Source organism: Lipotes vexillifer, unplaced genomic scaffold (assembly GCF_000442215.2).
Source record: "Lipotes vexillifer unplaced genomic scaffold, Lipotes_vexillifer_v1.1 scaffold259, whole genome shotgun sequence".
Taxonomy (NCBI): Eukaryota; Metazoa; Chordata; class Mammalia; order Artiodactyla; family Lipotidae; genus Lipotes; species Lipotes vexillifer.
Window position 1 is genome coordinate 811,206 of NW_006797031.1, and position 27,135 is coordinate 838,340.

At 40.8% G+C, this 27,135-nt stretch overlaps 2 protein-coding genes and 1 non-coding gene across 3 annotated transcripts in view; 1 reads left to right on the forward strand and 2 right to left on the reverse strand.

Annotated features, from left to right (window-relative positions):
* The window catches only part of SUMO1 (small ubiquitin like modifier 1), a 27,732-nt gene extending 23,155 nt beyond the window's left edge, over window positions 1-4,577 (forward strand). Inside the window, exon 5 of the mRNA XM_007469182.1 lies at window positions 3,755-4,577. Coding sequence (XP_007469244.1) covers window positions 3,755-3,823 — 69 coding nt within the window. The 3' untranslated portion in view covers window positions 3,824-4,577. The remainder of the gene's footprint in view (window positions 1-3,754) is intronic.
* Window positions 4,578-7,102: 2,525 nt separating this feature from the next.
* Window positions 7,103-27,135, reverse strand: part of KIAA2012 (KIAA2012 ortholog) — a 120,034-nt gene continuing 100,001 nt past the window's right edge. The window contains 9 exon segments of the mRNA XM_007469183.1: window positions 7,103-7,241; window positions 9,416-9,632; window positions 10,455-10,624; window positions 11,266-11,438; window positions 13,531-13,774; window positions 13,776-13,863; window positions 15,373-15,487; window positions 20,596-20,761; window positions 23,624-23,714. Of these exon segments, the coding sequence (XP_007469245.1) occupies window positions 7,103-7,241; window positions 9,416-9,632; window positions 10,455-10,624; window positions 11,266-11,438; window positions 13,531-13,774; window positions 13,776-13,863; window positions 15,373-15,487; window positions 20,596-20,761; window positions 23,624-23,714 (1,403 nt within the window).
* TRNAE-UUC (transfer RNA glutamic acid (anticodon UUC)) lies at window positions 17,928-17,999 on the reverse strand. The gene has a single exon. It is a non-coding gene; the product is annotated as a tRNA-Glu (tRNA).

The window sequence follows — 27,135 nt, forward strand, 5'->3', positions numbered from 1 at the left end:
TTCCCACTTAGATTCACCAGTTTTTAACATTTTGCTACCTATGCTTTATTATTATTCCCCTCCCATATATAATATATGCATGTGTATATATATGTATATATCATCCAAACCACTTGGGAGTGGGTTGCATATACCATTTACTAAATATTTTAGTGTGTATTTCTTAAGAATAAGTATATTCTTTTACATAACCACAGTACTGTTAATAAAATTCAGGACACTTAACACTGTTAGAAAACTTTAGTCTTCAACCTAATTTTGTTCTCTGTCCCAATTACGCCTTTTATAAGAAATTTTCTCCCTCGTCACAGGATCCAGTTCAGTATCAACATATTTTATTTAGAGGTCTCTTTAATTATCTTTAATTTGGAAGAGTTCTTCATCCTATCTTTATCTTCATGACATTTACATTTTTGAAGAATACAAACCAGGTATTTTCTAGAAAGTCTCTCAATTTGGGCTGTTCTGTTTCCTCATGACTAGAGTTGGATTATGTATTTTGGGCTGGAATACTACATAAATGGTGATGTGTCTTTCTCAGGGCGTAATATCTGGAGTATCTGAAGTCCCTTATCATTGAGTTTAACAGTTGTCTTTTTCCTTTACTGTGTAGTTACTGTTTTTCCTGTTTTAATTGAGTAATTTGTGGGCACATACTTTAAAACTATGTGATTATCCTTTTTCTCATCAAACTTATCCCTGTAGGTTTAGTATCTACCCACTTTCTTAAGTACTTCCTTACTGTCTGGCACAAGATATTCCAAACTCATGTTGTATTTTCCCTGTCCTAGCTTGGCGTAATCTCTGCAACATAGAAGATACTTAATACATTTTAGTGACACCTCCCTCACTATCATTAAGAGATTTATCTTCTTAGAAGAATAATAATGGGGCAGTGGGAGAGAGTAGGTATTTAGGGAGTGACCTCTTTGTACTGTTGTTTACTCATCTCTGCTAATGTACTACTTTTTAAAAAAAATTTATTTATTTTTGGCTGTGTTGGGTCTTTGCAGTCTTTAGTTGCAGCGAGCGGGGGCTACTCTTCGTTGCGGTGCATGGTTTCTCATTGTGGTGGCTTATCTTTGTTGTGGAGCATGGGCTCTAGGCATGCAGGCTTCAGTAGTTGTGGCACGCAGGCTCAGTAGTTGTGGCTCACGGGCTCTAGAGCACAGGTGCAGTAGTTGTGGCGCACGGGCTTAGTTGCTCTGAAGCATGTGGGATACTCCCGGAACAGGGATTGAACCCATGTCCCCTGCATTGGCAGGCAGATTCTTAACCCCTGTGCCACCAGGGAAGTCCCTCTGCTAATGTACTCCTTAAAGCTGATGGCTTCATATTCTCCATAGTTTGAGGACATGTGCTGCCTTCCTGATTTAAAGGTTCCTTGTAATGTTTGGAATTTTAGTCCTTGCAGTATTTACCAGGCTATATGTGCAATTAAAATTAAATTTTAATAGCCTCTTTAATTAATAATTATTTTAGTATTCATATGTCTATCACGATCAAGATACCCATAATACTAGAGCCAATTAATCACTTTAAAAAAATTTCTAAATCCACTTAAGTCTATGTTTTATTTTTAGATTTCTTAGCATATTTTAATTTTTTTTTCTTTTTTTTTTTGCTGTACGTGGGCCTCTCACTGCTGTGGCCTCTCCTGTTGTGGAGCACAGGCTCCAGACGCGCAGGCTCAGTGGCCATGGCTCACGGGCGCAGCCGCTCCGCGGCATGTGGAATCTTCCCGGACCGGTGCACGAACCCGTGTCCCCTGCATCGGCAGGTGGACTCTGAACCACTGCGCCACCAGGGAAGCCCCCTTAGCATATTTTAATTTTCACATTTTGCAGTTCAGCACAAAATTGTCACCTATAAAATACTGGTCTTGGACTTTCCTTTGAAATGTTATTTTCATTTCTTTTGTGATCCACTATAGTTAATTGGAAACAGTGATAGTTTTTGTTTTCAGTCTGCCTATTAACAGTGCTCCTTAACTCTGTCTGTACATCAGAATCAACAGATTTACAATCCTTTACAAGCCTCACTGAGTGTAACACCTGGGTTTCTATGCCACACCAAGCCCCCTTATGTACTCTTTTATTTTTTAAATAAAGAATACTTGTGTTAAAAATAAATAAAAGTATTAGAAAACCAAACTACCAAAGTATATAAAATGGAAAATACACTTTAGATATCTCTTCATTCCCATTTCTCAGACGCAACCATTAATAATGCCTTTTAGAAAAAAATTCCAGAATATTTCAATGCATATAAAGCACATTAAAAAAAAAAACTTAATTGCCTATACTTTGCTTAATGTTCTGTATAAGTCATTTTAAAGGGTCTTTTTTCTTCTTTTCCATTCCTTTTCTGTAAGAGTTGAGAAGGATTGGTCTGAAAAATCTAGCTTATACAATTGGAGGTGTCAAATAAGAGTAGAAGTATAGTAAGTTTTCTTCACTGAGTGGTTACTATCAAAGAAAATAATAGTTATATGCCAGAAGGAATTGTAGATGACAAAGCAAACCACTTAGAAATGAATCCTTAGGCAGTATTTTTCTAACTAAAACCACATATATTTCAAAGTGAGATCAGGTTTTTTGAAAGAGATTCTATCAAGTAATTACATCTAGAAGTAAAATGCGTTTTAGAAAATATGCCATCAAACTATTATTTAAACTATTATATACATGTTTCATTAGATTTAAAACTCCCTTAAGGTACTTTTCAGAAACACTTAAATTTTATATGGTGAATAAACTGGGACGTGAAGTTGGCTCAGCAAAATAACATGAATGACTTCATAGACATAGTATCAGAGGAAAAGATAATACCTCTCTGTTCTTTAAAACTTGGTTGTTTTGGGCTTCCCTGGTGGCGCAGTGGTTGAGAGTCTGCCTGCCGATGCAGGGGACACGGGTTCATGCCCCAGTCTGGGAAGATCCCTTATGCCACAGAGCGGCTGGGCCCGTGAGCCATGGCTGCTGAGCCTGCGCGTCCGGAGCCTGTGCTCCGCAATGGGAGAGGCCACAACAGTGAGAGGCCCGCATACCGCAAAGAAAAACAAAACAAAACAAACTTGTTTGTTTGTTTGTTTTGTTTTGTTTTGTTTTGGCTGCGCCATGCGGCATATGGGATCTTAGTTCCCTGACCGGGGATTGAACCCACGCCCCTTCATTGGAAGCACAGAGTCTTAACCACTGGACCACCAGGGAAGTCCCCCTCTCTGTTCTTTAGATTAAAGGAAACAGTATTCTTTTTTTTTTTTTTTTTAATAAATTCATTTATTTATTTACGGCTGCGTTGGGTCTTTGTTGCCGTGTGCGGGCTTTCTCTAATTGCGGCGAGTGGGTTTGTTGCGGTGCACGGGCTTCTCATTGCGGTGACTTTTCGTGTTGCGGAGCGTGGGCTCTAGGCGTGTGGGCTTCAGTAGTTGTGGCGCGTGGGCTCAGTAGTTGTGGCTCACGGCCTCTAGAGCACAGGCTCAGTAGTCATGGCGCATGGGCTTAGTTGCTCCGTGGCATGTGGGATTTCCCGGACCAGGGCTCAAACCTGTGTCCCCTGCATTGGCAGGCGGATTCTTAACCACTGCGCCACCAGGGAAGCCCGGAAACAGTATTCTTAATTTTAGAACAGGATAACTATGGATTACTTTTGTATCTTTTTGCACTTTAAAACAGTGGCCACATAATTGCAGCCAATTTAAAAAAATAGTACTTTTATATTGTACTACTAACATTTTTCTTTTCTCTTACAGTTGGGAATGGAGGAAGAAGATGTGATTGAAGTTTATCAGGAACAAACAGGGGGTCGTTCAACAATTTAGATATTTTTATTTTTTCTTTTCCCTTAATCCTTTTTTATTTTTAAAAATAGTTCTTTTGTAATGTGGTGTTCAAAACAGAATTGAAAACTGGCACCCCATCTCTTTAGAACATCTGGTAATTTGAATTCTAGTGCCCATTATTCATTATTGTTTCTTTACATTGTGCTGATTTTTGGTGATCAAACCTCAGCCCCATTCATATCGCCCTCTCCTTTTTAAAAATTATGTGTGTGCACAGAGAGGCCGCCTTTTCCAGGACTGTGCATTTACAGGCTTGTGATAAATAAGATTGACTAATGCGAGTGTTCATAATGACTTTCCAATTGGCCCTGAAGTTCTAGCATGTGATTGCTTCACTCCTGGACTGTGACTTTCAGTGGGAGATGGAAGTTTTTCAGAGAACTGAACTGTGGAAAAATGACCTTTCCTTAACTTGAAGCTACTTTTAAAATCTGAGGGTCTGGACCAAAAGAAGAGGAATATCAGGTTGGAGTCAAGGTGACAGAGGTGGTGCAAATAATTACTAACTTCAAAGGTGGCTTCACTGAAGAGAAAGCATTTTAAGATGAAAGAAAAATCTTGTCAGAAGATCCCAGAAAAGTTCTAATTTTCATTAGCAGTTAAAGTTATTCATGCAGAAGTGTATACAGCAGAACGCTGCTCTTTTTGACTTTATTTGTACTTTTTGGCCTGGGATATGGGTTTTAAATGGACATTGTCTGTACCAGCTTCATTAAAATAAACAAAATATTTGTAAAAACCGTACCAATGTTCATTTTATTTTTAATTGTACAGAAGGAAAAAAGAAAATGCTTAAAACATAAGGTTTTCTTGTGTAATACTGGAAATTATTGTTTGTACATGGTACACATGTTTTCTTTAGTACCATGCAGTGATGTCGATCATGACTTTGAAGCCCTGAAAGTTACTGAAGTGCCTTCTGAATTAAGGGATTTAATTAAGGCCACAATACCTTTTTAAATACCCAGTGTTGTTTTTTTAAAAAACTTGATATTCCTGTATGGTGCATATATATGATACAATTACCCAATATGTTGAATAAATGGGCACGCCAAAAATTCTTAATTGATACTGATAATTTCAGTTTTTCCCTTAACAATTTACAAAATGTTCTCTGCTTAGTTAAGGTTTGGTATATTTTGTTTATATTTTCTTTTATTTCTTTATATCCTCTCTTTAAACTGTATAAAATTAAAATACCAAATTAGTTCCTTAATTAGAGGGCTTAACTTTTTCTTTTAAATCCTTAATGAATCACAGAATTCAGTATATCTGTGCATATATGTAATCCTATTTCATATTATTCCAAATAGAATGTCATCTAACTACATTAGAAGAGCGAATAAGACCTATCTCTAATGCATTTTATAAACTGTTATAGTTTGAATCACTTCTCAGGTCTTCTGTTGAAAAATAATTGGCTCGCCTTATAAATTCTTATATTTGACCCTGCCTGAAAAGTTATTTGTATTGTACATATATAGTCTAGGTAAATTAGAGCTTTTAGACCATTACCTGGCATTTATCATTATATTTAAATAGTAACTAGGAGTCAGACCCATTTCTAGAAAGTCCTCATTGAGTTGCATATTTCTGTCAGGCCTGAGTAGCAAACCTCATAGGCTATTTGAGCTATCCAGAATGCGTGAATATGTAGTTTGGTATCTTAGCTTTGTTTGCATCTCTTTCTGAGGGCTCTCAGCATTTAGGTGGTGGAGCTTAACTATAATATAATTTGGGGGATCTAATTTTCTTGATTTTAGTTTATTGGATTCTTCTAAATGCTTTGCAGTCTGCTATGGTTAACTGAAGAATGTGCTTATCTGGTTAGTAGTGCTGATAAAATAGGCTTTTCACAGCAACAATTTAATAGAATATCAGATTTGGAAGGGACCTCGAATACCATTTAGTGTAGCCTCTCTACCTGGTGCTTGACTGCAATATCCTAAATTTGTAAAAGAAGGGAGAAAATAAAATCAGTAATGGTAATTTCCCCCGCAAGGATGTTTTCCTTGAGTGTTCTTTCTTCTCTGTTGAATTATTTGAGATGCTCCTTTCTCACCTAAGTATTATTGAATGAATTGAATGAATGAATGAATGTGCAAGTAGGATCTACAAGTTTGAGAAAAAGTTTTAAGTGGCATATTTAAATTCACTGTGATAGCCAGTGTTTTGGCCATTTTATTTCTATTTAAAGCAAGTGTTTGAAAATAAGCATCAAATCTAAGCAAGTCCAGTAACACAGCAAATACAGACTCAAAATTAAGCTTGACTTCTGGATTGTGGAAGCGCATTTCCTGTAGAAAGCACCTTACAAGCATTAGTGGAAGATTTGAGGGAATCATCTGCAAATACTAAGTTTTTTTAGCGGTGGACAGTGAAGTATAGAATAGGGCCAAAGGAAATTCATGGGAAAATTCAGGTTCAGATACTGCCTGCTTTAACATCTTTTTACATATCTTATTTGCTAAAGGTCCTTCATCCCCTTTAATGATCAATTTATGATAGATACTTATCAGATACTTACTGATATTAAGGAGATGTTAAAGACATTATCTAATCAAGACGCTTATAGGATCAATGTGATTTAAAAAATGGGGAAATTATGTGAGTGGCTGGTTTTTCAAGACACAGGAGCACAGGAGCAAAACCTCAAGATCGGTTAATTTTCTGGGCTCTAGAATACAGTGTTGTCCAATAGAACTTTCTGTGAGGATGAAAATGTTCTCTTACTGTAACCAGTAGCCACATCTGGTTATTGAGCACCTGAAATGTGGCTAGTGTGACTGGAGAACTGAATGTTTTAACTTACATTTAAATAGCTACCTGTGGCTCCTCTTTGCTAATTCAGAATTATTGCATTATAGAATTTCCATTTACCTACAGCTCTTTCAGAGACACTGAAATGAAATACTTCAGCTACCCTAAGATTATGTTAATGTCTTACTCACTGAAATTAAGCTGAAATTTACTGAAATTCAAACAAATTATGAAATTATTGGCTAATTTTAGGCACCAAAGCTTCTGGATTTACGTGGTTCCAGAGAACATAAAGGATTTAGGTGTGTGACAAGTTTGACTGGGTTGAGTAAGGTTTGGGTGGTGGGGAGGGAGGGCCTACAGTGAAGTGAAGTGTGGGGTGGGGTGAGGTGAACCAGATGAAACGGAGCTAACTGAGCTCAGGGTGGAACTTCATTACAGAAGCAAGTTAACTCGTCTTCTGTCACCACCTCCTAACTTTTTAGTTTTCTTCTAGTCTTAAGGTCTTGGCATTTGTAGGAACTGGAAGTAATAGTAGACCCATGGTCTGGAAATGTTCTGTGTCCACTGTAGGCCATTGGCTTCCTTACAGAGTTCTTGGTGGAAATGAAGATGTTCCTTCAAAGCAGCTTTTTGCCTGAGGAAACAACCCCACCCACAATCACAATACTGATTAAGCATCCTAGAAATTGTCCTTATAAGCTCGTGGAAGAATTTTGGATTTCAGTCATCATCAGTTAGACTTGGGGCTACTGATCTTGCATTTTAGTGGAAGATCATACTCTGTTCATTTAGTGACTTTACATATGAGGTTTAGAGTATCATGATCCTCCTACTAGGAAAGTAAAAGGAAAGGTGTAGCAGTTCTTAAATTTGTATTGCTGGAAGGGACTCCCTTGTTTTGGAGATGAAGAAACAGGCCAGAGAAGTTAAGTGTACCTGGGCCAATGTCACACAAGTGAAGACGAAATCAAGCTAGTTGGTATCAAGTTCTCCTAACCCTTTCTGGAATGAGGCTCTTTCACACCCCTCATATACCCCTTTAATTACTTGGTTTTTTGCTTTCAGCTACTTGGATTAGTGTTGCAAAATTGCTCAACTTCCCCTCGTACTACTTGCCAGTTTTCTTTTTGTGGAAAACTGCGACTCCAGTAGCTTGCTTTTGGTTTCAATAGTTATGAACCCAACCCTACTGCTACGATACATGGAACACATAATTTTGAAATTGAATCAAGACTTCCCTAATGATCTGTTTTGTAATTCGCGTAACAGCTGAGGAATGTTTCAGGAGAGGAACAACTCAAGATTAGGTGGAAAACCTTGAAATAGAGTTGTTCTGGCTTCCTTCTTTTTCTGGTCCCCTAAAGAGTATTTATTAGCTTAGATTAAGCTTAAGTTGTAGAAAATAACTTTCAAGGGGTAAATTGTTTACAGTTAAGATTGGAATTGTGGTTTTCTGTGTTGGGCTTCTTTACCCTTCACTTTTAATGGTTCTAAAGGGGGATGACTGTTTGTTGCCTTTACTAAGAGGGGAAATTTATGATATAGCCACTACGGAGGACCTGGTTTTTTTTGTTTTTTTTTTAAAATTTATTTATTTATGGCTGTGTTGGGTCTTCGTTTCTGTGGAGGGCTTTCCCCAGTTGCGGCGAGCCGGGGCCACTCTTCATCGCGGTGCGCGGGCCTCTGACTGTCGCGGCCTCTCTTGTTGTGGAGCACAGGCTCCAGCCGCGCAGGCTCAGTAGTTGTGGCTCACGGGCCCAGTTGCTCCGCGGCATGTGGGATCTTCCCAGACCAGGGCTCGAACCCGTGCCCCCTGCATTGGCAGGCAGATTCTCAACCACTGCGCCACCAGGGAAGCCCGGACCTGGTTTTTAAAGAGTCAATTGAAGCCACTTTACTCAAGAGATTCTATTAGCAGAAAAATGCAGTGATCATAACTATTGCAAGAGAACAAAGGGGGAAATGCTGTTGGCCCCTGATGGCTGATTCTGAGCTATTTCTCCTAACAAGGCCTACATCTCTGACTTCACCTGGAATATTCTTTGTGCCTTGTTCACTTCATTCCAGCCATGCTTTCTTTTATTCTTCCACCGTGCCAGCCTCATTCCTTTCTTTGAACTTTTGCACTTGCTGTTTACTGGAATATTTTTCTTCCAGATGTTTATGTGGCTAACTCGTTGTCATTCAGGTTTCACCTTATGTATCACCTCTTCTAAGGTGATACCCTGGCCGATCCGTCTGAACTAAACCTCCTGCAATCCTATCACATCTTTAAAGAATTTCTGAATAGCATTTATTGCCAGCTTAAGTTTAGAGTCTGTCTCCCCACCCCCACCCCTAGAATGTAAATGCCGTGGGAGAAGAGACATCTGTCTTGTTTACTCCTGAATTCCCAGTGTCCAGAATAGTGTTTGGCACATAATAGGTACCCAATAAATACTGAGAAAGGTACTGGTTCAGGACCAGGGAGTCTTACTGCCCCAGGGAGTCCTGGTACTGCCCCTAAGTCACTGTTAGCCCTAATCAAGATCCTTCTCTCTGGGACTTGGTTTTCTCATCTGTGAACCAGAGGGCTGAGATAGATGATCTGTAAACTCCCTTCTAGCTTCAATACCAGTTCTTTAAGCCATCAAGGAATTCTGTGACCTTTGCAGCAGGAGAATCTCTATTTTTTAGTTCTTCCAAACCATGCTATGGGAAGTGGGAAAACTTCACGTGCCCAAAGGCAGTGCAAAGCTAGTACTAGTAGCAGGCAGTCAAGCCTTTGAACAATCGCACTACTGCAACTGTTGCCCAAATAGCAAATACCTGGCTTGTTCCTGGACTTGTTTCATGGCTTCCTCCAGAGCCAGCCTTGCTGCTTCCTCTTCCTTTCGCCGTCTGTCCTCTGCTTCCAGCCGAGCCTTCTCTTCTGCTTCCCGTTTCCACTGCTGATACTCCAGCCGCTCTTCTTCAGCCATTTCCATCAGGCGCTTTTGTTCTGCTAACTGCATTTCCAGTTCCTTCTGCCTTTGCTTCTCTGCCTCTGCAGAACAGAAAGGCAGGTAGGCTCAGCAGGGGTCTCGTTATTGGGGAAAACAACTCTGATCTGACTCTCAAGTCTGTGATTCCCAGGGACTCCCAATGAGATATTCTGTAGCTTACCTGACAGCAGGTTGCCAGATCCTCTGTGGGGATTACCTTGGGTTAACTTACTAACTTAAGAGCCCTTTATCAAGCACCTACTATGTGCAGTGCACTGTGTGCAATGAATACGAAACCTTGGGGAAGAAGTTTCCAGAGCCTGGTACGTTCATGAGTGGTATGCAGATGGGTTGGGGACAGGTGTCACAGCAGGGTCTGGAGAAACTTGGTGCTTACTCAGCTGGACTGACCAGTCTACAGAGTGTCATCTGTTAAAGTGCTTTCCTATTCCTCAAACGTGAGGCTGTAGAGATTCCACACATCACCTGAAAGGCTGCCCTGAAGCTATCCAGATGTTTGACTTTCCATCTGCTAGGGAAGGAAGCAAGGAGCAGGGCTATGTCTCCAATTTAGGCAGCTTCTGAGCAATGCTGGAAGGGCAATGAGAGGGGCAGTGTCCCACTCCAGGAGATTACTGAATTGGGAGTGGGACCCAAAAGTCATTTCCACAAACGAGTCTTTCTTATTTTGATCTAATATCTCAACTCACTAGAGTCACACATATTAATCACTTTGAAAAAAATCAGCTTATCCATTTAGAGTGCTTCACACTGAGACCTAGGATAGGAATAACTCTGGGGAGAGTCAAATGAACACCCACAGTGGGATAAATATACTTCTGTCCCAGATAGATGGGCGTTGCAGAGAGCTGAGTCCCCCTCACCAGCCTTCTTGGCTTCCTCCCGCTGCTTCTTTCTCTGCAGTTCCTGCAGCTTCCTCCGGAACTCCTGTTGCTGCCGAGCTCTCTCTTGGACCATTTGCAACTGGAGCCACTGCTCTTTCTCCTCCTCCTCCTGCCTCTGCTGTTCTTCCTCGAGTTTCTGTTTCCTAAAGCTGAGAAAACCCACAAATTGGTCAGGGAAATGGCAGAAAACACTGTCCTTTTAGGACACGCCGTGCCTCTGATGGAGGCTTTGCAGGCTGCAGGCCACACGGAGCGTTCCATTCAGAGGAGACTCGTTTTCTAAGGGAAGCCTAACTGAAGAGCAGAAGCAAGAACACAACAGGCCTGGAACTAGAAGCCTGGAAGTTTCAACACAGCTCTGTGCTCTGGCGCGGGAGCCTAAGTTCCCAGAGCCTCATTTTCCATTCTTATCAAATGGATTTTGAAATTCCTGTCTCACAGCGTTGTTGTGAAGATTAAATGAGCCCAGAGGCCTATGGAAGAGCCTAACACAATGCAGACACATGTGGCAAGAGGTGCAACAAATGTTTGCTGGACTGGATCTCAAAGCCCTCCCGGGAAGATCCCGTGAACATCTATCTGGAGTAACCCTAATGGTTTAAGACACCACATCTTATCTTTGGTCCAGATTGTCCCTGGGATAACCAGGATAGTGAAATACGAGACGTGCTGTTTTACTTCAGGGTATGAGCCTCAGAACCAGCTTTACCCCTAGTGGAAGTCAACCCTTGCCTTATCTTCTTCCTATCGTGGCCGTGGCCGCCGTGGCTGCCGTGGCTGCCCTACCCACCGGATCTCCTGCGCGCGGCTCCGCGGCTCCAGCTCCTCCTTCATCTTCTCTGCCCTCTCCAGCTGCTCCTGCTGCCTTCTCTTCCTCTCCACCTCCAGCCGTCTCATCTCGGCCCTCTCTGCTCGCAGCCTGGCCCAGGAAGCTTTCTCTGGCTCCCTCTGAACGAGGAGGGCCTAAGGAAGCAGAGTGTTCTTAGTGCAAGGGACGTACGCTAATCATGGGGACCTTGTCCCGGCAGCGAGCCGTCCTCCACCCACGGGATGTTGCCTCTAATTAGAGATTAGGTGGCTTCCACACTCTGACCTCAGCCATATAAACTCTGCCACCACTGGCCTGGGCTCTGGGATCTGATCGACCTGGATCTAAGTCTCTCTCTTACTAGCTTCAGAATTTGGGGATAACAACTTAATTTCTCGGATATTGTCTTCCTTTAGCTGGCTGTTACCAGAATTAACTGAAAGAGTGAAAGAGACAACATAATGTCTGGTACATCGTTTGTCTAGATGCATGTTATTATCACCCAAGGAGCTTTTAAAAAGTACTTGAGGCCAAAAGCCCCACCCAGACCAATTAAATGAGAATACCTAGGTGGGAGGCCTTGGTGGGTTTTCAAAAATTTAATTTAGTTGTTTTGGCCATGCCACAGGGCTTGTGGGATCTTAGTTCACCCACCAGGGATCGAACCCAGACCCGGCAGTAGAAGCTCAGAGTCCTAACCACTGGACCGCCAGGGAACTCCTTTTTTTTTTTTTTTTTAAATATACTTTTTTCTTGGTGGTTTAAAAAGCATATTCCGGTGATTCTAACGTGAAGCCAGGGCTCAGAACCACAGGTTCTAGATAAAGGCTGTTTTAGGGGCAGACTTAGGTGTAGATGTGTCAGACTCATATTTAATCCTATGCAAATCCACTTTTTGAATGAAACGTTCTCTTAGTTTCTGTGATGAGCGTCTTAGCTTTCTTTTCCTTCCTGATGCCTCCTCCTCAGTCAGAAATATCCTCATGAGGGGAACCTTGAATGGCAGCTCTTCCATGGGCACTCTGTGTATCCAACTTGGGGTGGATACTTCCTTGCTTTTTAGCCTTTACTGAGGCAGCATGGTACTGTGGATTGACAATAAATCTAGAAATTCTGAGTCTATAGCAGGCTCAGAAAAGTTCTGCCCACAGCTTAAATTTTTCATCTGCTGTATAAAGCAGAATCCTATAGTCTAGGCAGCTGGGAAGATTGAGAACTAGAAAGCAAAAATCTTTCTGAAATCCTTTTTGGAAGACCACAGGTTATAAAATAAATAAATACACAATAATTTAAAATAGTGACAAGAGCTCTGATTTTGGAGTCAAAAGATCTAAGTCTTGGCTCTACCACTTGATGGTTGTTGTAACTTCTGGCAACAAACATCTAACTCTTAAGCCTCAGCTTCTAGGTCTGTAAAATGGGACGAATCATACCTGGGTCACAGGTGTGGCTGTAAAGATTAAATGAAATTCAGCAGAGTTGTACCATATTTGTATGTAACTTATGCGAGTTTAACCATAGTGGTTTAGCTGTGGGTACGTTTGAAGTGTTTAAAGAAAAGGGAGATAGATGTGTGTGTATAAGTTACCCATGGCCCAGAGGTGTGCCGCAGAAAAGCAGATTAGGAATGGAGGAATTTCTGCAGCTTTTGAAAGGCAAGCAATACATGAACTCCAGGCCAAGTCAAGAATATGTGCTTGGGGCTTCCCTGGTGGCGCAGTGGTTGAGAGTCCGCCTGCCGACTCAGGGGACACGGATTCATGCCCCGGTCTGGGAAGATCCCACATGCCGCGGAGCGGTTGGGTCCGTGAGCCATGGCCGCTGAGCCTGCGCGTCCAGAGCCTGTGCTCCGCAGTGGGAGAGGCCACAACAGTGAGAGGCCCACGTACAGCAAAAAAAGTGCTTGGCTCTGAGGCCTGAATTCACCTTTCCTTGTAACTGTGAGGCCTGTACCTCTCACAAATGGGTGCTGTGCCAACTTTCTGCTCTTTAAGGGTGGGTACCTGCCCTAGTAGTTTGAGAGCCTCACAGAATACATCATTTCAGAGGGGCTTTGCCACCCTGTGTCTTTGATCAGATCTGGCTTCTTAAAGGGTCAGAAGGTACCAAAGTAGAACAAATAAAGCCACTATGTAGTAGAGCTGTTTCAGTAACTGCAGTGTAATTCAGGGCAGTTTTTCCCACCTGTGCAGTTGCACCAGTGAGGACTGAAATCCCTCTGGCCAAGGTGAGAATATTGGACCCTACCTTGGAAGGGTCCTTATGGCTTCCCTCTTCTTCAGCTTCCATGTTTCCAGGGACAGTTGCAGTCTGGGTGGGCGATGACCTTCCATCTGTAGAAACTTGGCTCTCAGGGGCATCAAATTTGGAAGAAAGCCAAGGGTCCTCTACATCAGAGCCTGAAGGAAAGAAACTTCCATCTGAGGTGTCTTTAGTTTTCTTAGAGTTAATGACATCAGGCCCACTCAGCTCTGCTACTATTTCCAGATTCCTTCTGTGTCTTTTCCCTTTTGACTCCAGGTTTTTTTTCTTTGGGAATTAGCTCTGATTTCTTTTCAGCCTTTGATTCCTTTGACTTTACTGGGAGAGAACAATGCGGGATAGAGACATAGCTAATAAACGTGATCTCTGCGTCCTTTTCAGTAACTTTAAAACTTCCGTGTGCAATGGAATCACCTGGGTGCAGATTCCTGAGCCACACCCCTAGAGTCTGATTCTGTAGGAATCTGCATTTTAACAACCACTCCAAGCGTTTTGAGAAGGGTAGTCCATAGACTACCCTTTGAGAAACTGCCTTATCCTACTTGGATCAACTGTAATTCAGCAATCTTGCTACTAAAGAACTTCTGATACACCCTGACCTATGGTGGAGGTAAGACTCTCTGGAGGGAAGACCTATAGGTACAGCTGGAAAGTCATGGCTTAGGAGTCTAGCTTGAGGTTGCAGCTTTGTAACCTGGTAAAGTTTAAACCTTCCATACTCTTAAGGCCTTTTCCTCAATTCTCCCCTGGGGCCACAAGTATTTCCTTTCCCAGTCCTGCCAATGCTACCCAAGTTACGGGCGACAACGATGTAAATTTAGCAAGACTTTAAAAAGCAAACCTCAAAAATAGATCTGGATGAACAACGAGGTCCTACTGTAGAGCATAGGGAACTATATTCAACGTCCTGGGATAAACCATAATGGAAAAGAATATGAAAAAGAATGTATATATATGTATAACTGAGTCACTTTGCTGTACAGCAGAGATTGGCACAGCATTGGAAATCAACTACACTTCGATTTAAAAAAAAAGAAAAGATCTGATCCAGGTAACTATCCAATGTCATCCTTTTTGACAGCCTTTGATTTGTTTCGAGGGTCTTCATATGGCCGGAAAAGAATGAGTGTAGGTTTTAGGTTAAAGAAGTTCCTTAGAACACAACATTGTAAATCAACTCTACTCCAATAAAAATTAATTAAAAAGAAAAAAAGAAAAGAAAGTCCCCAGAAGCATAGGAACCTGAATTCCTTGTGAGGTGCAACACAAGGAACCAAGAAGAAAAATGACAGCTGGAGTAACCATTCAGCGCATATTGCAACCTTCCCCTTCCGAAATGCTCTTACGGACCAATTCTCAGATTATGACATATGTATTATTCACAGAGGCAGTGCTTGAGAGTTATGAGTTTGGAATCAGATGACAGGTCCAGACCCTGGGTCCACCACTTTACCGTTTGATCTGTTTGATGTTACGCAAGTCACCCAACCTCTCCACATGATATAATAATAGCGCTTACTTTATGGAGCTGTGGTGGGGATTTCATGACGTCATAAATGCAGAGCTCCTAATTCAGTGGGTGTTCATTTAATAGGTGTTAGTGTTATTATTGTAATTTTCTCTCTTGCTGATTACAGGTCTCTAGGATCCCCTGGTTTCCTCTATCCTTATCTCCCAAGATATTGACATGAAGTAAGGCTGCAACACCATCTCAGCTGTGGTAGTCAAGGAGACTCAACACAGATAGTTTGTCCCATAGGATCCATGCTGATTCTCCATGGCACCTCCTGGCTACCATTAGGTGTGTTCTCCTGGATGGTCCCTTACCAACAGCAGCCTCTGCTTCCCCACGGAGCTTTCCTTTTCTCTCCCTCTTGGGTGCCTTGGACTTATCTGTCTTGGTTCTTCTCTTTCTCTTGGCTTTGTCAATCAACTCCATCTCCTAAAGGTGAAAAATTAAGGAAAGGGAACATGATATATGTAGAAAGCAAGGAAAAAAAAAACATCAAAGGGAGATTATGTTGGGAATTCCCTGGCAGTCTAGTGGTTAGGGCTCGGCGTTTTCACTGCCGGGGCCTGGGTTCAATCCCTGGTTGGGGAACTAAGATCCCTCAAGCCCTGTGGCATGGCCAAAAAACAAACAGGACTTTCCTGGTGGTGCAGTGGTTAAGAATCCGCCTGCCAATGCAGGGGACATGGGTTTGATCCTCAGTCTGGGAAGATCCCACATGCCATGGAGCAACTAAGCCCATGTGCCACAACTACTGAACCTGTGCTCTAGAGCCCGCAAGCCACAACTACTGAGCCCACGTGCCACAACTACTGAAGCCTGTGTGCCTAGAGCCCGTGCTCCATAAGAGAAGGCACAGCAATGAGAAGCCCACGTACTGCAACAAAGAGTACCCCCGCTCGCCACAACTAGAGAAAAGTCCACGTGCAGCAATGAAGACCCAACGCAGCCAAAAATAAATAAATAAATAAATAAATTCATAAAACAAACAAACAGAAACAAAAAGCAAAAGAAAACGGAGATTATGTTGAACAAGACAGAATGGCTTAGAATGGAATTCATGTGGGTTCCATATGAAGCAGAAGAGTGATATTTATTTATTTATTTTAAATTTTATTTATTTATTTATTATGTATTTATTTTTGTCTGTGTTGGGTCTCCTTTGCTGCATGTGGGCTTTCTCTAGTTGCGGCGAGCGGGAGCAGGCTTCTCATCGTGGTGGTTTCTCTTGTTGTGGAGCACGGGCTCTAGGCGTGCGGGCTCAGTAGTTGTGGCACATGGGCTCTACAGCACAGGCTCAGTAGTTGTGGCACATGGGCTTAGTTGCTCCACGGCATGTGGAATCTTCCCGGACCAGTGCTTGAACCCATGTCCCCTGCATTGGCAGGCGGATTCTTAACCACTGTGCCACCAGGGAAATCCCAAGAGTGATATTTAGAGAACGTGGAGCTTGTAGGGAGATCCTAAGGTTCAGCCTTTGATATAATTTCAGTTATAATGTCATAAAAAAAAAGAGAAATAGAATATACTTTATGATCTGCCCCCTTTTTTGTTTTCTTTTTCCTTTTTTGGCTGCACCGCACAGCTTGTGGGATCTTAGTTCCCTGACCAGGGATTGAACCCGGATCCGTGGCAGTGAAAGCCCGAGTCTTAACCACTGGACCACCAGGGAATTCCCTGCTCCCTTTTTTGATGCTAAACCATCATCTACAGAGCTGGACCAAAGTGAAGCAGTTTTCACCTTTGATAGATTGCTGTTGCCACAATTAATGGTTAACTAGTTTAAATCAAATCAAAGCCAGCTCTATTCACTGCTGCATCATTTCCTAACTTTTGGGAAACTTCAAGCATATGACCACAGCCATGTCAGTCTTCACCTTTCCCCATGGGCTGGAACAATATAGAGTTTCTTCCTAAGAGAGGATGGCCACGACTACCCACTCGGTACCTGTGATGTTGTGACATATATTTGGTCTTTGTCGCTAGCCTCTGACACAGAACTCCTAAAATTCTTGTACAGGCATACCTCAGAGATATTGTAGGTTTGGTTGCAGACAACTCCAATAATGTGAATACTGGAATATAGCAAGTCACATGAATATTTTTGTTTCCCAGGGCCTATGAAAGTTTTATTTACTTATGTAGTCTATTAAGTGTGCAATAGTGTTATGTCTAAAAAAACAATGTACATACCTGAATTAAAAAATACTTTACTGTTAAAAAAATCATCTGAGCCTTCAATGGGTCGTAATCTTTTCACGGTGGAGGGTCTTGTCTTGATGGCCGCTGACTGATCACGATGTTGGTTGCTGAAGGTGGCAGTGGCTGTAGAAATTTCTTAAAATAAAACAACAATGATGTTTGCCGCATTGATTGACATTTCCTTTCGTGAACGATTTCTCTGTAGCATGCAATGCTGTTTGATAGCATTTTACCCACAGTAGAACTTTCAAAATTGGAGTCAATCCTCAAACCCTGCTTCTGCTTTATCAACTAAGTTTATGTAATATTCTAAATCCTTTGTCATTTCAACAATCTTCACAGCATCTTCACCAGGAGTAGATTTCAACTCAAGAAACCAGTTTTTTTGCTCCTCCGTAAGAAGCAACTCCTCATCCATACAAGTTCTATCATGAGATTGCAGCAATTCAGTCACATCTTCAGGCTCTACTTCTAATTCTAGTTCTCTTGCTATTTTGACCACATCTGCAGTCACTTCCTCCACTGAAGTCTTGAACCCCTTAAAGTCACCTATGAGGGTTGCAATCAGCTTCTTCCAAGCTCCTGTTAATATTGATGTTTTGACTTCTTTCCATGACTCACAAATGTTCCTTTGTTTTTTGGCTGTGCCTTGCAGCTTGCAGGATCTTAGTTCCCCAACCAGGGATTGAACCCGGACCACAGCAGTGAAAGTGCTGAGTCCTAACCACTGGACCATCAGAGAATTCCCCACAAATGTTCTTAATGGCATCTAGAATGGTGAATCCTTTCCAGATGGTTCTCTATTTTGCCCAGATCCATCAGAGGAATCACTAGGTATGGCAGCTAGAGTCTTACGAGATGTATTTCTTAAAAAAATAACACTTGAAAGTTGAAATGACTCCTTGACATGTGGGCTGCAGAATGTTGTGTTAGCAGACATGAACACAACATTAATTTTGTACATCTCCATCAGAGCTCTTGGGTGACCAGGTGCATTGTCAATGAGCAGTAATATTTTGAAAGGAATCTTCTTTTCTGAGCAGTAGATCTCAACAGTGGGCTTAAAATACTCAGTAAACCATGTTGTTAACAGATATGCTGTCATCCAGGCTTTGTTGTTCCATATACAGAGCACAGGCAGAATAGATTTAGCATAATTCTTAAGGGCCCTAGGATTTTTGGAATGGTAAATGAGCATTGGCCTCAACTTCAAGTCACCGGCTGCATTAGCCCCTAACATTCAGCCTGTCCTTTGAAGCTTTGAAGCCAGGCACTGACTTCTCTCTAGCTCTGAAAGTCCTAGATGGCATCTTCTTTCAGCATAAGGCTGTTTCATCTACATTGAAAATCTGTTGTTTAGTGTGGCCACCTCGGTTAATTATCTTAGCTAGATCTCCTGGGTAACTTGCTGCAGGCTTCTGCCTCAGCACCTGTTGCTTCACCTTGTACTTTTGTTATGGAGACATCTTCATGCCTTAAACCTCAAGAACTAACCTTTGCTGGCTTCAAATTCTTCTGTAGCTTCCTCACCTCTCTCAGCCTTCATAGAATTGAAGAGAGTTAGAGCCTTGCTCTGGATTAGGTTTTGGCTTAAGGGAATGTTGTGGCTGGTTTGATCTTCCATCAAGACTACTCAAACTTTCTCCATATCAGCAATAAGACTGTTTTGTTTTCTTACCATTCATGTGTTCACTGGAGTAGCAGTTTTAACTTCCTTCAAAAACCTTTCCTTTGCATTCACAACCTGGCTAACTGGTGCAAAAGGCGTAGCTTTTCGGTCTCTCTCAGCTTTCCACATGCCTTCCTCACTAAGCTTAATCATTTCTAGTTTTTGATTTAAAGTGAGAGACGTGAAACATTTCCTTTTACTTGAACACTTAGAAGCCATTGTAGGGTTACTAACTGGCCTGATTTCAATATTGTTGTGTCTCAGGGAATAGGGAGGCTTGAGGAAAGGAAGAGAGGGAATGGCTGATCCGTGGAGCAGTCAGAACGCGTAATTATTGATTAGGTTCACCATCTCATATGGACATGGCTCACGGTGCTCCAAAACAATTAAAATGGTAACATCAAAGATCACTGATCACAGATCACCATAACAAATATAATAATAATGAAAAAACTTGAAATGTTGTGAGAATTACCAAAATGTGACACAGAGGCACAAAGTGAGCCAATGCTGTTGGAAAAGTGGTGCTGATAGACTTGCTTGAAGCAGGCTGCCACAGACCTTCAATTTGTAAAAACAAATTTATCTGTGAAGTGCAATAAAGTGAAACATAATAAAATGAGAGGTATGCCTCTAATTTCTGGGGCATAAACAGAAAAGGAGTGTCTTTTGTTATTCATTAACAAGCCCCTTTCAACCACACCTGAGCTTATGTTAATGGGGTTATTTTGGAAAGCCCCTAAGGAGGGGGAACCAACCACGGGATTAGAGGGTTGGACCTTTCAGCCCCCTGCCCTTTCCGCCACCTGCCCTTTCCGCCACCTCAGAGGAGGGGAGAAGGGCTAGAAGTTGCATTAATCACCATTTGCCAGGGATTTAATCAATCATGCTTATGTAATGAAGCCTCCATAAAAGCCCTAACCAAGGAGTTCAGATTGCTTCAGGGTTGGTGAACACATCTATGTAGTAGGAGGGTGGCACACCCCAAACTCCATGGGGACAGGAACTCCTATGCTTGGGACCCTTCTGGGCCTTGCCCTGTGTATCTCTTCATCTGGCTGTTCATATGTATCCTTTAAAATATCCTTCCTAATAAATCTAAACTAGTAAGTAAATGTTTCCTGAGTTTTGTGAGCTGTTCTAGCAAATTATTGAACATGAGGATAGGTCTTAGGAACCCCTTATTTTACAGATTGTTGGTCAGAAGTACAGGTGACAACCTGGGACTTGTGATTGGTGTCTTAAGTGGAGCAGGCATGTGGGACTGAGCCCTTAACCTGTGGGGTCTGTGCTAACTCTGGGTAGCTAGTGTCAGAGTTGAATTGTAGGACACCCGGTTGGTGTCTAGAGAGCTGGAGAATTGGTTGATGTGGGAAAATCCTTCACACATGTGGTGTCAGAAGTGATGTGAGTATAGGAAAACTGAGTTTCCTTTTAGTACCTTAGTAGAAATTAGAAATGGGTACCCCATCCTTCAGAAGAATGCAACCCAATACTGGGGTGCAGGGCATGGTGAGTGGACCACAGAGTGGATTTCAGCTCCCACTTTCCCCCTTTGCAGGTGCCCTTGTATAGTAAGCAATCTATACAACTGTACATGGCAGCCCTGATGGGAGCACCTTCCAGGTAGGGTTCTGTATCAAGCTCCTACCTAGGTGTTTACACTCACATGACTGATGTTGGTTGGTGTCTGCTGGTTGAAGAGTCTTGGTTCAGTCTTCCCTTCTTTTCCTCTTGGAAGAAGAGATGTATCTATAGGATCCAACCCCTCTGGGGAGTCAGGCCCATGTCCTGGGAGTCCTCTGTGTTGATGGTGCACATTATAATCTCTGCCCCTTTGAAAAAAGCAAAACAACAGGACCAAACTAAAGAAGAGCTCTGATGTATACACCACTATATGTAAAACAGATAAACAAGAAGGATTTGCTGTATAGCACAGGGAACTATATTCAGTATCTTGTAATAGCCTATAATGGAAAAGAACTGGAAAAAAAAAGATATGTATTGTATAACTGAATCACGTAGCAGTAACACCTGAAACACAATATTGTAAATCAACTATACTTCACACAAAAAGAAAAAGAAAAAAGAAAAACTCGTGGACACAGAAGAGGGAAAATGAACAAACATTAATTGAGCATCTGTTTTCTGCCAGGAACTTCACTGTGGTGGGCATTTTACACACTTGGTCAGCCCTCTTTTTCTCAACACATCCCTGAATAAAGGAAATTAGAAAGTTAGTCTTCACTTTTGGGGTTCTCTCAGGCTAAGTTCTAAACCTTAGGGAGAAAGAGAAATAGTTGTTTTTTTTTAAAATTAAATTTATTTTTTTATACAGCAGGTTCTTATTAGTTATCTATACATATCAGTGTATACATGTCAATCCCAATCTCCCAGTTCATCCCACCACCACCACCCCCTGCTTTCCCCCCTTGGTGTCCATACGTTTGTTCCCTACATCTGTGTCTCTACTTCTGCCTTGCAAACTGGTTCATCTGTACCATTTTTCTAGATTCCACATATATACGTTAATATACAATATTTGTTTGTCTCTTTCTGACTTACTTCACTCTGTATGACAGTCTCTAGGTCCATCCCCGTCTCTACAAATGACCCAATTTTGTTCCTTTTTATGGCTGAGTAATTTTCCATTGTATATATGTACCACATCTTCTTTATCCATTTGTCTGTTGATGGGCATTTAGGTTGCTTCCATGACTGGCTATTGTAAATAGTGCTGCAATGAACACTGGGGTACATGTGTATTTTTGAATTATGGTTTTCTCTGGGTATATGCCCAATAGTTGGATTGCTGGGTCATATGGTAATTCTATTTTTAGTTTTTTAAGGAACCTCCATACTGTTCTCCATAGTGGCTGTATCAGTTTACATTCCTACCAACACTGCAAGAGGGTTCCCTTTTCTCCACACCCCCAAAGAAGGAATAGTTTGCCTCTCTGGGGTTGCATATTTATGACTTTAACAAAATGAAATAGGATTACCTAACTGAAATTTCTTCTATTGAAGGCTTAGCTGAAAAAAACGTGACCTTTAAGAAAGGTTGTCACAGAAACATGCGCCTATATATCCATTTCTTTATGCCCTCTGAATTCTATTCTTGATCAAATTCAGATACCAAAATGTCATGTACTGTGTTAGTGTGATCCCTTGTAGAACTGCTGTCACTGACCATGTATCTGGAGGATAACTGACTTACGTTCTCTGGGTAAAAAGGTCACTAAGAAAGAGCCATATGGATTGAGTAACAGCTGCAGCAGCAGCTACTGTGTGCCAGGCCTGGTCTTGGATATTTTATTTTTTAGCTAAATCAGTATTATATTTACTGAGTTGGGCTAGCACAGGGCCTTACTATAGAAACTTGAGAAATATTTATCAAATTAGGTAAATGGAATTTCCTGTAAATATATGAGTCTTTAAATCATTCAATGTCACTCTATAAAACCTATAGAAGAATACTTTAGAATTTAGTGCTAGGAAAACCTTTATTTCCCCTGAGGAACCGGCATGCTGCAAATGATAACCACAAAACCTGATCGTGTTGCTCCCCCCCGCTTTTTTTTTTTTTTTAGCGGTACACGGGCCTCTCACTGTTGTGGCCTCTCCCGTTGCGGAGCACAGGCTCCGGGCACGCAGGCTCAGCGGCCATGGCTCACGGGCCTAGCCACTCCGCGGCATGTGGGATCTTCCCAGACCAGGGCATGAACCCGTGTTCCCTGCATCTGCAAGCAGACTCTCAACCACTGCGCCACCAGGGAAGCCCTTTTTTTTTTTTTTTTTTTTTGCTGTCACATTCAGTCTGAAAGTCTGAACTTTAGTCACAATGACTCTAATGACTTTTGGGGAGTGTTGGTGTTCTTTTTTCTTTTCCTCCAGATTAAAAATAAATTCTTTTTGATTATCTCATCTTTCTTTTTTTGGTGGATAGGGCGTTGTTATTGTAAGAAGTTTAAATCCATCTTAGAGAAGATGAGATACAAAAGTTAAAACATGGAGTTCTTCAGATAGCTGCTTCAATACCCAAGTGCCCGTTTCTTTTTTGTTCCTAGAGAGCACCCAGCCTTTCTGACCCAGGAGGGAATCCTTATACCATGAGGCAGGTGAGGGCAGGTTCTAAAGTCACCAAGCCTCATGGGAGGTCACAGAGTCTATCGGTCCAGCTTGCCACTGCCAACCGGGGCCTGGGTAAAGTGACTGGGCCTGACCGGCCGAGCTGCTGGCTGATGAGCTCATAGTAAGCACATAGTGAGCACACAGGAATCACTTAAGACACGTTAGCAATTTGTATTAGTATTATTGGTATTATTGATTTTACCCAGAGCTGAGTGAATGCTGAGAGGAGAAACCAAGGTTGAGCTGAGAGACCTCTGCTTTCGAGGCATGTCTGCAGAGCTCAGATATGTGGAAAAATGGAGAAAGCTGCTTCCATGTAGTTAGAGTTCAACTTCGCTCTTCACCCACCCAGCCAAAGAATATGTTTAAGTAGGAAACACATCACAGTATAATCCTCCCCAAGAATCTTTGTTTCTTAGACAATAATGTAATTCTGGCTGGTAGAGCATGGGGCTGGTTAGCTGAGAATCTTCATGCCTCTTAGAAAAAAACGGAAATGAAATTAATTAAAAAGAAAGAAAAACAAAAGTAGAGAAGTCCACGTCATTATGACTTTGAATACTTACGCCTTTTGGACAGTATCTGCCTCAGGGGTCTGGATGTGCTCAGCCAGGGAAGCACTAAGAGGGTCAAAGGTCATACTCCTCCTCTCTGGGTCTGTGAAGACAAAGCATCCTTAATTAGCAAAGGGCAGCAGACAGTGATCCCACACAGGAGAAAACGTGTACTCTGGTGAGCAGTCAATGGCATGCAAATTAGCACAACAGGGTATGTTATACCTAGGAAACTGGCAAATGCTGCAGAAACTAGTGCTGACACATGGCAAGTGGCATTAAAATCAGTAAGCCCCTTTGGGAAAGCGATGTGACAGTGCATATCAAGACCTAGAAAAACGTTCTTGTCTTTGATCAGGAATCTCCTGTGTATTTTCATAAGGAAATAATTTAAAAGAAGAAACAAGCTTTTTTTACAAAGTTGTTTATTACAACATTATCATTAATAATAAAAAATTAGAAACAGCCAAACAATGGGAAATTTATGATGCATTAATTTGACATTTAGAATTATGTTTGAAAAGATAAATCAGCATGGAAAATATGATATGGAAAATATGATATAATGACAAGTAAAAATAGAAAACTATAGAATTGTGTATTAAAACTGTAAAAGCTGGAAGAGAAAACAGAAAAAGGAAATAACATGCTAGATAAAGAGGTTTACGTGTTTAAATTTTTTCTTAAAACCCCAGTGTGGTTATATCATTGAAAAGAAAAGTGATTAAAATAAAAAAAGTTATATTTTGAGGAAGGCTTATGCAGGCTACACAGCTATTGCTGGGTGCTCTGAAGACCGTATTGGGTAGTTTTCAGAATGAGAAGTCTCCAGACTGACTTCATATTAGACTAGGCTACTTTTTATTTTAGATACTGAAACATATGAAACATATATTTAAATTTAAATTTTAAAACATGAACATTTAAATTTAATGAAACATATATTTCATTGCAGAAAAGTTGGAAAACACAAGCATAAAGAAGAACCCTCCCTGCCAATCAACATATAATTATTAGAATGACTAAAAAGACTGACTATATCAAGAGTTAACACAGATGCAGGGGAACTGGGACTCTCATTCACTGCTGGTTAGAATGTAAAATGGTACAACCACTTAGGAAAACAGCTTGACAATTTCTTAAAAAATTAAATATTGGATGTACCATAGAATCCAACCATTATTCTCCTAGGTGTTTTACACAAGAGGAATGAAAGCATATGTCCATGAAAGGACTTATATGCAAATGGTCATAGCAGCTTTATTTGCAATAGTCAAAAACTTGAAACAGCCAAAATGCCCATCCACAGGTGAATGGATAAACAGGCTAGTATATACATACAATGCAATACTATTCAGTAGTAAGTAGACATGAAGTATTGATACACTCAACAACATGGATGAATCTCAAAAGAATTATGGGGAGTAAAAGCAACTAGACAAAGAAACGGTATACATGGTATGCTTCCATTTATATAAAATTCAAGAAACTGCAAACCAGTCTACAGTGACAGAAAGCAGATCGGTGTTTGTCTGGAAATGATAGAGACTGGAGTTGGGGGAGGCATGAGGAAACGTTTGGGAAAGATGAAATTAAAAAAAAAATTTATTTATTTGGCTGCACCAGGTCTTAGTTGCAGCACGAGGGATCTTCGATCTTTGTTGCGGCATGTGGGACCTTTTAGTTATGGCATGCAGGATCTTTAGTTGCAGCATGTGAACTCTTAGTTGCGGCATGGAAGTCTTAGCTGTGGCATGTGGGATCTAGTTGCCTGACCAGGGATCGAACCCGGGCCCCCTGCATTGGGAGTGCTGTTTCTTAGACACTGGACCAACAGGGAATTCCCCTGAAATGTTTTATCTTGATTGTGGTGATAGTTTCATGGGTGTCCACATATACAGTATCAGAACTTACCTAGTAGATTTTAAAAGTTCTCATCACAAGAAAAAAAATTGTAACTATGTGTGCTGATTGACGTTAACTAAGCTTATTGTGGTAACCATTTTGCAATATAAAGTCATTATGTTGTACACCTTAAACTAATACAACGTTATATGTCAATTAATCTCAAGAAAACTAGAACCTCCCCCTACAAATCATAACAATATTTAATGTCTCAATAGAAGAAAATTGTTGGTTGAATAATTTTATATTCTACCAAATAATTATACATAATTAAAATCTAAGGAAAAGTGAAGTTGATTGCATTAAAATCTTTATAGAAAAAGTAATATTTAACACTTAAAGAAAACTTATCTAATTGTACAATTTAAATAGGTGTAATTTATTATAAGGCAATTATCTCTTGATAAAGCTGCTTAAAAAACTTAAAGATATATTAATACAAATAAAGTGTCTAAAACAGTGCTGGGACCTGTTAAAAACAAGAACCAAAACCAAACACACAAACAAAAAACCCCTGACTCATGATCCCTCTACTCACATACAACTACAGTAAAATACTTTGGTGTGTATACTTTCATGCATATATAATAATATACTCATATTTTAATAGAGTTGATAAAATAATGTATATATAATTTTAATCTATTTTTATGTTATTAGAATTTCCCATATCATTAAATATTCTTAAAAATGATTTTAATAACAGCATAGCATTTCATCATATGGATATACCATAATAGACTTAACCAAACATGTAACTTTTAAAATTCAGGTTGTTTTGAATTTTTTTTATAACTAAAACGAACTTTGCATAGCATATCCCTGAAAGGAATGTTTCTGATTATTAAAGGACTTACTCGTCCACATCTATAATTACTGAAGAATGTACAGTCTTAAAGGCACAATGTCTGCTGCTGAATTGCTCCCCAGAAAATTTGTACCAATTTACACTCCAAGGAAATGGTCATTCATTCCTTTATTTATCACATGTTTATTAGATACCTACTACCTGATGGTCGTTGTGTTAGGTGCTGGGAATATAGTGGTGAGTAGGACGGATTCACACATTGGTCTCAGGAAGCTTAAATTTTAGTGGGGAAGATGGATATTAGCACAAAGCAAAACAAAATAATTAAAAAAAAAGTTTTTTGAAAGGAAGACTCAATATTCAATCTTCACTTCCCTCTCTCTTTGAGCAGTAGATTCTTGCATGAATTAATTGATTTTTCCTCAATTTTGTTTAAAGGTATTATAACTTTAAAGAAAGATTTGAAAAGAAAAAATTTACCTGTCATCCCACCAGCATTATTCCCTTAATACTAGTTTATCCATTTTTCAGTGTTCAGTGGTGTCCGCACCACCACCCAGAGGAACTTGGGTTCTCTTCTGCCATTCCCAAATGTTAAGGGTGGCATCTACTATCTCATACATCAACCTCCAGACTTTGGAGTAGGGACAGAATTGTTAATGTACATGGTGGTTGAGGGAACTGGCAAGGTTGATTGCGGTGGTACCCTGGAATTTGTTTTGTCTTGGATCATACGTAATAGTAATAGAGAGTGGGAGCTGATTTAAGTATTTTTGTGATTGAGAGGAATTCTGTGAGAGTTTCTTTCCCT